At 36.9% G+C, this 14,698-nt stretch overlaps 1 protein-coding gene across 6 annotated transcripts in view; it reads left to right on the plus strand.

The window, feature by feature from the left end:
- Positions 1–14,698, plus strand: part of PTPRK (protein tyrosine phosphatase receptor type K) — a 389,642-nt gene that overhangs the window by 120,035 nt on the left and 254,909 nt on the right. For all 6 annotated transcript variants that reach the window (XM_071740971.1, XM_071740972.1, XM_071740974.1 and 3 more), the window contains exon 3: positions 11,685–11,956. In XM_071740971.1, the coding sequence (XP_071597072.1) occupies positions 11,685–11,956 (272 nt within the window). The remainder of the gene's footprint in view (positions 1–11,684; positions 11,957–14,698) is intronic.

Genomic DNA, 14,698 nt, shown 5'->3' on the forward strand with positions numbered 1-14,698 from the left:
GTTTCTTAGAAATCTAGGTTAATCATTATAGCATTAGCTGGTAACCTTGTGCAGGTAAGAAGAATACTTCATGGAATGAATGTGCTTAGTGTATTTTCTTGGCATTGTGAACTTCAGTATTGAAAATAAAGGAAGACTAGATAGCATTCACCTGTATAAAGAGCTATTTGGAAGGGAAAAAGTGTAGTGAAATGAGGCAACCAGGTGCCACTAATTGCCAGGTAGTGGGCATGAGCTTGTGTCAAGCCCACCTGTGCCTGATTAGGGCAGGCCCCTACTGCGCATGAGCAGGATTAGGGGGCCAATAAAAGGTGAGGCCTGGAGCACAGGCTCAGCTCACTCCTGAACAAGCCAGCGGAGAGGTCAGTCGGATCTGGAGCAGCAGCACCACCAAGCCAGGCTGACCAGTCCTGAGGGCAACAGACTCGGAGCACTCTTTGTGCACTTCTGCTGGAACCTCTGTTGGACCTCAGATTGCCGTGCCTCAAGAGAGGTTAGTCTTGCAACGAAAAAGTGTTTAAGTGTTCCAAGTTTTTTTGGGTTTTTTTTTTTGGTTTTGGTTTTTTTTGTTTGTTTTAGGTTTTTGTTGTTGTTTATTTTTTAATTGCAGAGTGTGGTGTCAAGAGGAAAGATGTTGATCTTCATAAATAAGAGATGTTTTCTGAGAACAGAACAAAAATCTTGCGAACAACAAGAAAACCCACCAAACCCCCTTAATAGCTTTGAACTTAAACTTTTCTCTGAAATTGAAGTCCTAGTTTATATGCAGTCTTTCTCATTGCTGCTCTTCTTATTGCTGAACACTGAGCCCAATTATTTCTTTCAAAACAGGATCAAAAAATGCTAGTATATTAGCATGAGTGAATTTTATAATAGATAGGGTTGTTTGGGTTGTTTTCATCCATCTCCCTTGTAAAAGAAAGATGGTGTGTACTAGAGTGTAAAGCCAATTGAGCTGCTAATATAATTTGAGAGGAAAGAATTTATAGAGAGAGCTTATTTATTTATACATTCATTCATTTATTTTAAAACAACAAATTCTGATGGAAAATATTATGACCTCTCTGGCATCCTGGCCTCTATCATGCCTGATGGAGAGGTAGCGAACTAAGTACAGGTTCTAGCCATTACTCTGGATGTAATGTATTAATGCTAATTGGTTTAAGTATTTGGGGGAGAAGAGTAGTTGATGTCTGTGGCTGTTGGCAAGAGGTGAAGCATGATGAGAGTTGTCACACACTATAAAACCCATGTGCTTGTCTTAACTGTGAGCTCCAGCGTCTAGGAAAAATAGGAATTCTAATTTCTGAACTCAAGTTTTTATGTATTTATAAAATCTTCCTAAAATATCAAGACAAATGTTTCAGCTGTGTTTTGGGTGTTCTTTTTTCGTACCTGTTTTTTTATTGCTAATGAATCTTTTCTGGTGCACAGCAGATTTTTTTATCTTGATTCCATGTTATTTATTATGATCTATTAGGAGTCCTCATGTTCTTGAATAGGCTTTGTCGATGCATTTTAAGGTATGTAGGTTCTGTGGTTTTTGACTGTCCTCTTTAGGTATTGTTATTTGTTATGATTATCACAGAGATGCATAATAGGGCTGTTTTCCCAGGAAAATCAACATCACAGACAGTAACTAGAAAATAAAAAAAAATCCTGAAGTAACTGTCCATAAGTGTTCCTTTTTATCCTTTTTTCTTTTCTATCTATATTAAATTCAGAGTTTTTTGGGGCATTCAGTGTTAAGGTACCATGCTTGATAGATTGCTTAAGATTTTACTTTACATGTACACATAACTGTGTGTAGTTGATAGTCTGAAAGCTTCTTGGAAAGGAACTTGAAGGTTTCCAGCTTTCTTTTTCTTCAGCAAGTTCTTAAGTTTGTTAAATATTACTGCAATTGTATTGATAAAGACATGACTTCTGGTTTTTCTAAACTGGAACATGAGTGCCTACGAAGTAAGGTATATATTTCAGAGAGGATGACCAGTAGTATTTTGAAGCAGAAGTAACCATTTGCTCTTAGATTTATGCTGTGAATGTATAAGTGAGATTTCCTTGATTTAAACATCACTCTCTGTTGTTTCCAAAACTGTTATCAGATGTTGGTTCTTAGTTCTTATAGTGCATGTAATCCAAGGAATGTGAAGCTTCTGGAGTGTAGGTCCTACACCTGTAAAAGAAATAAAATCTGAACATAAAAGATGACTCTTCAGGTTGCTGGTACATAAAGCAATGTTGGGAAGGAAAGTTGTTCTCATAGCAGGATAAATTATTTTATGGTGGAAATGAAAAGTGGTCCAGACTGAGGAATGAATATTTGTTCCAGTTAGCAAATGAAAAAAGAAAAAAGTCTAATGGCACTCTTTTATAAGCCTTCCATGGATTTAGCAAATTCTAAGACTACATTCAAGAAATACAGGTAATACAACTTCCTCTTCTGAAAGACCAGTAGTAATAATTTTCATCTGTTGCCACAGATGCTAATGGTTTAAGCTTTTGAGCCCTTATTTAACTGTTGCTGATCCTTGGAAGTGGTGTCCTATCTGGACTGATCTTGTTGTCTCCTATCACACACTCATTCAGGGAATGACCAGTTTAATTTCCATTTTCAATTTCAGTGCCTTAAGATGACAGGAATTAAGTATCTTCTAAATGTACTTAAGCACTGTTGCTTTTACAAGAATGATTAGTGTGGTAGAGAACTCTGAACGTGCATGCTGCTTCAAAAATTTTATTTCTCCATCCACTTAGTGCTTAGGAGGTGAAAAAACCCCAACAACATAGAGTTTGCAGGATTTTTTTTCTTTTTTAGTTGTACAAGAAGAGAAAAGAATCCTTTTTTTTGGGCTGTCGTTCTCTGAAGAATTTCCAGCTATTTGAAAGAAGTTACTTCTAACTAAATTTACAGTTTTCTTCTTTGGGGGGAGAAAACCCACCTTATCTATGTATGTATTGCAGCTTCGATTTCCTTTTGTTTCTTGACTTGGCTCTGGTGCTTTTTGAGATATTCCAGGGGTCAGTTCATTTCTCTTACCTGGGAAGAAATTGAACTTTGCTGTCCTCTTGCCTCTCTCAAGAGGGGAGCAGGAGACTTTTTTGGTGGTGTGTGTTGGGTTTTGTTTGGTTGTTTATTTATTTGGTTTCTTTGGGCATTTTTTTGGGTTTTTTTAATGGGTTTGAGTGTTGATTTGGTTCATGCAAGGCTCCAGTAAGCACAGATGGAGGAGGAGGTGGGGGGTGTCTGTGTGTTGGGAGGGAAAAGCCTGTGTGTTTCACCAGCAGCATTCAGGTCACCTCAGCTGATGTTTGTGAGTTCTCCATTTTTGTGCACCACAGCAAACACACAGTACACCAAAAGCCTATGCAAATGCTCAGCACTCAGATTTGCTGTAAGACTGTGTACCTTTCAATACGTAAAATATTTTTAAATTTTGCATGGATTTCTTTTCAAATATGTAATATGCCACAGAGGCAGTGGATCATTTGACCTCCATCTGCGTGAAACCTTTTCAGTAATGAAAAGTGTCTTTGTAATCATCATTTGAAAAATCTAAATACCCCTTGGATTGAGGGTCTGTTTTGGTGGATGATTTATGTTCAGTAATGGTTATGATGCAGTGTAATGGCAGTCCTGTTAATGGCCACAGAAAGTCTTCAGTTGTGGAACTAACATGGGGAAATGTCTGTCTGTGCATTTTACTCAGCCAAATGGAATCAGAGGAATTTTGCTTAATGGTGAAGCAAAAGGGATTTCAGGTCCTTTCTGCACCTCTGTTTTATACAGTGAAGCTGTTGCAAGTGTTCGTAGGTGTATGTGTCTTCACAGAACTGAGTTTTCCCCAGGAGGTGCAGAATGCTCTGAGGCTGGAAGCAGCTGCGTATTGAAACATCTACCTGGCTATAAGCTGTTCAGACACTAATGTTACCCAGTTATTTGATTTCCTAATAGGATAATTCCATACTGAGTTGTTACCACTTTCAATTTGAATGTTACTTGGAAGTTTTGCTTAGAAAATGCATTTTCTTCCAGACAGATAGCTGACCAATGTATGCTGTTGCTTGGGCAGCCAGATCAGTGCCTGGGTGACTGAGAAGCATCCTGCCATCGCTGTGCCACCACCTATAGGTTATTTATGGCTTTACAACAGAATTTAAGGCAACTTGGATCTGTTGTTACTTTCATCTTAGACATCAGTTCACAGATGCTGATGCTACGGATTCATGGTTGAGTGCCTTGCTTAATGCCTGAATAAATACTAAACTACTGCATGTGCTATTCAGTTACTTAACTTCAGCTTACTGCTCAGTAACACTGTCCTTTCATAAGATTGCCATGTGCACTGGATCAAATGTCATTTTCTGAATACTATGAAGGAAGGTATTGTTCAAAGGAGTACATCATAAGATTAAATGCTCTTTTGTACAGATGCTGCAAGCTTCCATTGCAAATTTCAGTTGCTGACATTTTTCTGTCTCAAATTTTTGAGTGCTTAAAGCCTATATATTTGCTAAAGATCTATCACAAGAAAAAGAAAGGTGAAAAGACTTGAATTATCATACACCAGAAGCTGGTATCTCATCTTGTTTTCTTTTTTCTGCATCAGTATGAACAAATCCATAGGAAGCTGGTGTTATATATGAGAAAACTGTGAATGTGAACACTTCAAAAGTGTGTATTTTTCATGTTTATTCATATATAAAATGCTGGTAAGGGAAACAGAGTTTTTGTAGCTTCTTATAGACTGAATGTTTTTTAGTCAAAACTTCATAAACTTTGCTCCAAATACTGGAATACCCAAATATGTTGGGTCGTCCCCCCCCCACTTTTTTTTTTTCTCTAATTGACAAACATTTTTGTGTTGCTATGCAATAGCCAGGCCATGAGGGATAGCAATATCATGCCTTTAGTGTCATATGTGTGAATGTTGTGGTGCCTGTGATAGTAATTCTGTGGCTGATGTGGTGCTGCTTTGGTTGACCTTGCCCGGATCAGTCTTAGTGCTGCCTTGTCAAGCTCTTCCTCTGGTGTGGCTTTACCTCTGTGGGTGTAGGAGACAGGGGAGTTGCAGTGACATGGCCTTGATGTGTTTGGCATGATCAAGTACAGGTGTCGTGGGCAGGACATCTTTTCTTGTCCTATGAAATAGCAGTGCCTATGTAAAATTGATGAGCTATTGCAGACAATTAGGCTGAGTTTCTGTTTGAGTGAGTACTCTGCTGTTATTTACACAGTGTAGCTTAATGACATGTTTCAGATTGTTTTTTTTTTATTTAATAATACTCATTCTCCAGAAGAAGTAGTATTAAAAAATAAATGCATTGTGTTTTCCAGAAAAATTTTCTCCGTCTTTGTGGTGTTGTTTTTAATCTTTGTAGTAAATTCAGAGTCTTGTCTTGACTTGTATTTGAGTTGTGGTACATTGGCAATAAGCTATGCAGTGAAGTTGAAACTGGTAATCCTGATATTTTCCCTTTCATTTTTGACAATCTGCAAAGAAATAGAATCACACCTTCAACAATCTGAGTCGTCTGTTAGGAATAATACTGCAAAGAAGTGAAGTGTTTGGAAAGATACCTCTGGATCATAACCATTTACAGAAATTTTGGAGAACTCCTCTGTTGCTTACAGCAATAACATTATTTTTTAATGTTTTCTTAATGAAAACAGATGACCAGGCAAATTGGGATATAATAATGTTGCATATTTTATGTGTGTATCAAGTAATGTGTTTTAAGTGTAATTATAGTGTACTTTCATTTATTTCTAGATACATTCCTTAAGACATGAAACTGAACTTGTGGGGCAACACATAAAAATGAGAGAGCTTAATATTATCTCTAGTTTAAGTTTTTAATTTATTTGATTTTGTCCTGCTGGGGGAGATACTCATCCTGTGCTGGGTAATGGAAGGAGAAAAAAAATGTTATAATTTGAGTATTTTTAAACCCAAGCAAATAAAAGTTTACCAGGAGTATAGTAAATGTATTAATTGTCTTTTTTTGTTTTTCCCTTTGAAAAGAATATCCTTCCTGCAAGAAGAAAACGTTAATAGCTTTTGAGGTGTTATTATTAGCTTTTAATTTTTCCCTTCTTGCAAAATTACAGAAATCCATGTAAAGGGCTCCCTGTGAAATGATCACAATATTATTTTGAAGAGCAAAATAAGCATAAATACTAGTGTGTGGGAAATAGAAGTTATCTGTGAACTAATGTAGATGTTTCAGAACTTCTTGTTTGCCATGTACTTCCAGTTGCAAGCCTATTTGTGTGTATCACTGTCAGTTCATTTCCCACTGTCTCTCTCATAAAGGTTGCCTGAAAGCTTATTGGGGACTATAATATTATATTGCAGTTAGTAAAAAAAGAAATAAAAAGGGCATGTAGTCCTGAGCTTTAGGATAATGCATTTAAGTACCTTGACTTTCCACCTCATGTCACTGACATTGCCATGAAGTAAAAACGTCCTCTTCTTTTAACTGTATGAGGAATATTACTTTTTTTTTATCACATCTTTTTCTATGAATCGATTTAAACATTGTCACTTAATTCCCTACTATAACGTGAACTACTTAGTTATGTCTTAATAACTGAGGGTGCACAGTAGCAGGTGGAGAAGTTACCAGAGTGTGCCCTCAAAATAGAGATGGTTTGATTGTTAGTACATGTTTGAAGGAAGGTGGATTTGCAGGAGTGGGAGACCACCCTGCTGAAAATTGGAAGTTTCATAGTTCAAATAGAAGGCCTTTTTTCAGCAACCGAGGAAGTGAGAGAAAATAATTTGACCAGGAAACTGATCTGCCACATGTTCATTAAAGCAGGCATATTTTAGTTAAGGATATATTTTTTTTTTTATTATTAGTCTTAATATGATTTCTTACCTGCAGTTAAGTGCTAGATGATAAGAAAGCTTAGTTTTCAGTAGGGGATAAAAAAAACTAAGGCTTTTCATGTGTAATTAGTTAGTGCCTCTTAGTGAGGTAATGAGTAAGTGCAAAGGCATGAAAATCTTCCTCAAAGTCAGATTCTATACTTGATTTTGGGGCATGAGCTGGATAAAGGCCTAGGAGGAAGTGTTATTTGTTGTTTCATACTTGGTTTTTGTGGAGGATAAGACTGGCTTGATCTTTTTGGTCAGGAATAATATTTGGAGCCATTAACTGGGAAATAAAGAGAAAGCAACTTGAGAGAAGAAGAGCAAAAATGGTAAAGTGGAGTTTGGTTTGGAGAAATATAAAATATGTATAAATAGGAAAAAGAACATTTGTTGGAAGGAAGAAGACATACCTTATGTCCTTTTTTGCTCTTCTATGTTAAGTTTCTCTTTCTTCATTGCCCAAATTACGTCCTTTTTTCATGGGTCTGTTGTGCTGGTTTTTTTTTTTTCTTTCATGTCTGCAAGGAAAGGAGATTTATATAGTGTTTTACATCTACTTGTGCTTCATCTGTTATGTCAGTAACAATGGCAAAAATCATAGAACCTGGCTCCACTGGGATTTAGTAGAACAGCTAGGATATGCAGTATCTAACTGCAGTTAGGTTAAACTAAGTGCTACTATTTACCTGTTTTTAAACTGTGGTGAGTTGACCATGGCCAGAACTGCCCCCCCCCTCCCATTTGTTCTTTCATTCCATTCCTCACCAGCACAGGGGGAGAAAATAATATGAGAAAGCTCATGGGTCAACGAGACAACAGGGAGATCACTTTGGGAAAATTGTTATTACTGACCATCATGGGTAAAACTTGAGAAAAAATTAATGTAATTAACCACCACCAGCACAGGGCTATATGGACCAGGGGCTAAAATCAATTCATAGCACTTGGTCTCTTTCTTTTTTTTTTTTTTAACTTGTTCACCAGCTCCCACCTGAGAGCTATTGTGAGCTCTAACCATTGTTCTAATTTCTCATTGAAAGTAATCAATAGTTAATCTTCAGGATTAGCAAATTTGTGAGCATTTATTTTCACTTATACTTAGTATTCAAAGATGTCTTACCATCTAGCTTGTGATTGCTATATCTGTGTTTTAACATTAAGTACCTGGGTAATTGTTTCTTGAAGTGGTTTGCTGAGGTTTGCTTTCCACCTCTTGGTTTTGTACTGTGTTGATATTATCACTAAATAATAATCCAAGGGGTTGGTTAGCTCTGCAAAACAGCCACTTGGCTGTTTGTCATCCATTTCTTAAAAACATCCATTAATTGTAAACTTTTGACTTGGTAGTAATGCAGCATTGGAGATTTATTTTCTGAGTGTTTGTTATTTTTCTATGCAATTGTACGCACGTTTCATTGTTTGTACATAAGTATAAAAGCCATCTGCTTGTTTATATGGTCAGCTAAGTGTTGCAGGAGCTGTACCTGAGAACAGATCAGAGGTTTGCCTGGCCTCCTGGGACCTCTGCGTGTTAATGTCTACGTGCATGTTGGATCTTGCATTACTTTTAAAAATTTTGCTTTTAATACCTGCATTTATTTTCACATTTATTTGGATAGCCTTATAGATTCCAGTCTCTCATAAGCAGTTACCATTTGTTGTAGTTAATTGTTTAAAAATTAGAGGAAAATCTTCTGGTGCTGGTTTTATTTAATCTTGTTACTTCATGTCTAATAATATTTATGAAATGCATACGTGTATTGGTATGTGAAGGGACATTCTGCACTAGTTGCATGAGCACATATATTTCATTGGGATGTGTTTCCACAGTGATCCTTCTTCTGGTAGATATTGCTCTATAAAAGTAGTATACAGTATTAGCCACCACCTTTCAAATTTGAAAACTTTATAGCATGTTCTCATTAACCTTGCTACCTCAGACTAGTTAAGCATTAATTATCAATCTTTTGTTTAAAATACTATTATCTCTGTAATGTCTCTTATTCTTGTTTTATGTGACCTCATTTGTTTTAATGGGATGTACAGCAACTTGTACCATATAAATAGTACTACAAAATACAATTTTCGATGTTAAAGGAAATGCTTGTTTAAAAAAACAAAACAAAACACCTCAACAGCTTGCAGAGAACATCTAGGGATGAGATTTTGTATAAAGCTTTTAAGTTTTGACTGAAGATTTAACAAGCATGTGTAAATGGGAAAAAAGACCCCAGCTCCTTCAATCCTATTTTAGTACACAATGTTACTTAATAAGTAAAGAATTACTTACAAAAGGTGTAAGAAACTGTATTATACAAATATATAAATTTGATGTCTGGTTTATTTTGGCATTGGTTTCTGATTTTCTTAGAGTAGGCAGACAACTGAGGAAAGAGTGAGGTTGTGTACATTCATGGAATATAGCCTCAAGTTAAAAAAGAGGGCTGGGGGGGTGAGGGAAAGTAGCTGTGAGATACTAAACAGATGCTTTGGCTTTGTGACAAATGGTTTATGAATGCTGTCTGGAGCACTTCATGAAATGCTGTAGGTCTAACACAGATACATGGAAATGTACTGCTAAGTTTTTTAAAGTGATGAAAAATGAGGTTGAAAAACTAGAGTACTATACAATGTAGAACAAGAATATGCTGGAGCTTCCAAAGCATATAGTAGGTTTGCTCAGTAGATGAGCAAGATCTTTAAATGCTTCTGGTTTATTTCTTACAGTTTGGTTGTGGTTTTTCGTTTCCTTGAGAGAAGTTGAAAGAAACATAATTTCAAAAAGTTTGCAAAACTCTGTTCTTCTGTTCTGCTCCTTCCAGTAATGGATTTTGCATATAATTATAATTATTAACTAGGTGTTTATGTTAGGTTATAGTACAATTTTCTTTAAGCTTTAATTTTCTTTCAGCTTTTATAGTACAATTTACTTTTTTCTTTAAGTTAGTAGTATTAAAAATCAAGATCACACCATTGTGCTTGAATAAGACATTCTTTCATTCTATAATATTGTCTTCTCTTTTGTTACAATTTTTAAAGCACCAGATTGCTTTGCAGGGCAGTAAATTAGCAGCTCACACAGATGATGTAATCTATATAGATATCAATTTTTCTGTTCTCCTGAGCAACAGCTTTTCATCAATTTTCATTATTATTAATACAACTATTAAGGACGTACTGGAACACAATCGTTCCTTTTTGCATAAAAATCAAAGGGCAGAACTTGACATACTGAATGGAAATAATTTATACACGTATATACTTAAGAGAAGACTTTATAATAATACTACTCATTTGAACAAGCACTGACAAGTATATATTTTTTTAGATTTAGATTAGTTTCTGAACTTTATTTTTTATAAACTTCACCTGAACCTTCTTCAGGAAGAATGGTTCTTTATTATGATGCTTTTTGGACTGGAGGTAGAAGGAAAATCTGTGAGCATCAAGTTTCTGGAATCATTAAGCAGAAGGGTAGGTAAATTCAGGTTAGAAAACCTTCCTGTGGGAAGGATTCAGATTATACTCTGAGATGGGCTTTCTCTCTTGGTTGTCAAGTTTTGCCTGGCAGACTGTGTCCCTGAAGCTTTATTCTTTGAGGTTATTCACTAGGCAGTACCCAGTACAGAGTTGTTGCTCTTGAAGAAACTGTGCTGCTCTAGGACTAGCATAGATGGGAGCCCAGTTTTTACTGTCCATCCTGCAGAACACTGGGACAAACTTGTTCAGCATTATGTTCTGTAAAACCTTTTTAAACATCTGATTTCCACTCTCTGCCTTTGTAGCAAGACAGGCTCAGCTTGCTCTATTTTCTGTGTACTTGTAAAATAAATTTACAAGATGGGTTCCCTTCCAGCTTTAGAAACTTTTTGTTATCCCCTCAAATGCATTGGCAACCAGATCAGCAAAGCCAGTTTTCCAGCACAAATGTGGCTTGGTGTCTTGAGTAAGCTATTTCTGTTGCTAATCTATGTAAAATACAGGTCTCCTACTCTCTAGAAGAGAAAGGTGTGATAAATCTTCATTGAGGGATATGAACCTTGTTTCTCCCTGTTCTTAATTTTCAGGAAACCCTTCCAGCAACTGTTGGCCTCAGTGACCTCAGAATAAGAGGTTTTATAAGACCTGTGATTATTTTTATTCAATCCATCTGTGATCCTGTTTCTAATTATCTGATCCTAAAACAGGAGAGAGAAAGGTTTGTAGGTAGAAGTGTCTGGATAGGTCCTTGGAGATAGGTGGTGTCTTCAGTAGATCATGCATCAGTGGTGTTTTTAGTCTGGAGACAAGAAAACTGAGAGGGGATCTAATTAATATGTGTAAATATGTAAGGGCTGAGTGTCAAGAAGGAAGGGACAACCTCTTCTCACTTGTGCCTTGTGATAGGATGAGGGGTAGTGCATTCAAGATAGAACGCAGGGAGTTCTACCTCAAAGTGAGGCGTAATTTCTTTACTGTAAGGGTAAACAGGCTCTCCAGAGAAGTTTTTGAGTCTCCTTCTCTGGAGACTTTTGAGACCCATCTGGATGCATTTCTGAGTGATCTGCCCTGGTTTTGGTCCTGCTCTTGTGGGGAGGTTGGACTCAATGATCTTCAGAGGTCCTTTCAACCTCTGTCATTCTGTATTCTGGGATTCTAGGCATTTCAGTGCCTTGTTTGGATTCTTGCTACTTGAATTATGGTATTTTGGAATATGAAAACCTATGCATTCCATTCTTTTCAAAGTGAATAGTCAGTTTCTTGACATGTTTGTTTTTCCTTACTACCACTTTTTTTTTTTTCCCCCACTCTCCCCTTCTTTAGGGTCGTATATGATCGTGATTTCTTCAGACCATGACCCAGGAGAAAAGACTCGACTCCAGCTTCCAACCATGAAAGAAAATGATACTCACTGCATCGATTTCAGCTATCTTCTGTACAGCAAAAATGGAGCAAACCCAGGCACTTTGAACATCTTGGTTAGAGTGAACAAAGGACCACTGGCTAATCCCATCTGGAATGTCACTGGCTCCACTGGCAAAGACTGGCTTCGAGCAGAGTTGGCTGTCAGCACTTTCTGGCCCAATGAGTACCAGGTGAGCTTGCAATCCCTTCTTACTGCAGTCTTACACAGGTGGTGTTCATTTGGGTCTGTTCTGGTAGAGTATTTTCCCAGTGTCCTTAAATAAAGTGTTCATTCAGAGTAAATAATTATTTGGGGAGGTATGTTGGGTTTTTTTCCCTTTTAATAGGAGGTGATCATCCAAAGTTATCTATTATTGTATAATAGAAAAAAGTAAGCTGGAAACAAGCCTCATTAAAAGAAGTAGTGAGGTTAAAGTCCAGGAACATCAAAAATTACACACTCCCAGAATTAAATTGCCTGTGCAACTGTAATTTGTAGCTGTCTTCCCTCCTCTTTTGGATATGCCTGTGTTACTGTGTCTAATTACATGACCGTAAACTCTTTTTTTCCACATGACATTTGCTTCGTTTGCTGTGCATGCAGAATGGTACTCGCCTAATGAGCAGCTGCTCAGGACGTGGTTTTCTCCTGTTTGCTCGCTATGGGACAAAACCACCTGCAGTGTAGGGTTGTTGTTTAGAGAGAAAAAGTGTCTTTTTATTACTAGATGCTGTTATTAGATTTGTTTGATTAACCTGAGAAAGTACCTGCAGCTGTTTTGCTCTGTGGGTATTTGATGTGAAGGATGAATCTCATATGCAGACATTTTTGTCCTGGCACGCAGGAAAGGGGAGAGTTAGATTAGATGCAGTCAGCTGAGTTTTTACACCAGGAGTTGTTACATCATTGTAGTGTGCTGTGCTTATAGGCCCTTGTGAAAGGACACTTCAGTCATTAATGCTCCTGTGAATGATTTGCATGTCCAGACTAATTATCAAAGGACACAGGGTGACCTCTCTATTAATGAGGTTTTTTGAATAGTGCTACTATAGGATGGTTTTTCCTAAGTGCCTGTTAAAAAGTTATTTGCAAACAAAAATAATCTCCCTAAAAACCAAGCATCACTGCAAGCAGCCTTTCTTACAGATGGAAACTGCTGTAATTGACTATAATTTTATGGTTTTCTTCAGTTTTTGTTTGCCTTTTTTAATATTTTTATTTATGAAGAAATTTAATCTATCAGTAACATAGAAACTGGGTGAAATTTGATTTAAAGTTCTGAAACCTGGTTTCATAGCTTGGCTTCTGAGGAGGTGTTTTATTAACCCTTTTATGTTGTTAGAAAGTAGCTTTTGATGTGCTTAAAGAAACCAGGAGCCTTTTATAGAAGTATAGGAGTAATCAAGTATAGCAGTATTATATTCAGTAAATCAGGTTTCTGCTGACAGATGGCTGGGCTTGACAATGAGATTGGTGGTTGGGGCCATATCTTAGCAACATGGCCATTTTTCACATACGTTATAGCCTTCACATTCTCTCTCTACAGACTGTTCTTAAATTCATTCTTTCCCTTGCATGGTCATCCAGCAGAATATTGAAATCATGTGTAACACGGTTTATTTTTAAATAAAAAATAAATTTGGAGTAGGACTGGAGAACTGTTAATGCAACCCTGCCATGATTTGTGTACAACTTGCACAATTGCTTTTCTGAGCAAGAGGGGAAATCTGCAGGCCTGTCTTGGCAGGTCTGCTTCTTTACATGAACATAGTTGGGGGGTTTTGTGCTTTTAAGTGGTCATTTGAGGTCTCAAGAGTCAACATTAATCTTCATTGCTCCTTTTTTTCATGTTGCTTGGTTTGGATTTCTTTGTGTGTGTAGTTTTTTTTTTACTGGCTTTTAGTGGACTTATTCTTTGGCATGGAAGTATTTTTTCAATTTTTTTCATAGGAGTTCATTGTTGTAGAGCTTTAGCTCATGATTTTGGCACTTAGATCTGCCTGTTGGTCAATGAGTTAGTGAGCACAGAAGAGAAATATGCATTTTTTTTTTTTAATTTTATTTTTTTAAATTAGATGATGTAAGTGGTTCACCACTAAACAGGGAATTGGATCTCTGCCTGTACAAGCAAGGTCACTGTTAAAGACCACTGCGGAGCACAACTGGTTGCATGTAGTTTGTTTATTGTGCCAACTTCATTGCCATTTCCTTCAGTTTTAAGAGAGGGAAGAAAGTAGAGATTATGAAGGGCTGAAAAGCATGGGATACATTATAAGGATGTCTAGTCTGGTGTCTAGAAAGTTAGCAGGATGGCTGTGTTAGCAGTACTAATAAAGTTCTGCACCTGAGCTAATTGCTTCTAAAGAGGGCTGCTGTGCTGGTTGAAGGATTTATTCCTCTTCAACACTAGAACAGTGATTTTGCATGTTGCTTATCAACAGCATATACGCAACTTAAGCATTTTTTGATAAACTTAACATATCTTTTTATTTACAAGGTACATGTATACTTTAATCCATTCACTTGCCTGTCTTTAACTATATTCTGTGGAGTGGTGGGGTTATTTGTCTGGTTTATTTTCTTACTTCGCTACTTATTTCTGACAAAATACACGACAACTATTACAATAGCTTTTACTGCATCGAGATGAATTTTTGTTTAGCTTTGTCTCCTCTCTCTGATGGCATAGAACAGCCAAAATTCTTCACATACAGGACAAGCTCATGTTTGTACCTTCCCCAGAATACACTTCCAGCCCTTGGCCTATTTGTGCTTCAAGAACTTTGAGCTTAAGAACTAAAGTAGTACTGTTATTCTCCCACAGGGGCTTTTTGCACTTGTAGCAACTGCAGAGCACATTGCATGAAATTCTAGTGTTAATTACACATTTGGACCATTCCTGTGGGGATTTTTTGAGCATAGGGCCTGTAAT

This window comes from Heliangelus exortis, chromosome 3, assembly GCF_036169615.1.
Source record: "Heliangelus exortis chromosome 3, bHelExo1.hap1, whole genome shotgun sequence".
NCBI classification, from domain to species: Eukaryota; Metazoa; Chordata; class Aves; order Apodiformes; family Trochilidae; genus Heliangelus; species Heliangelus exortis.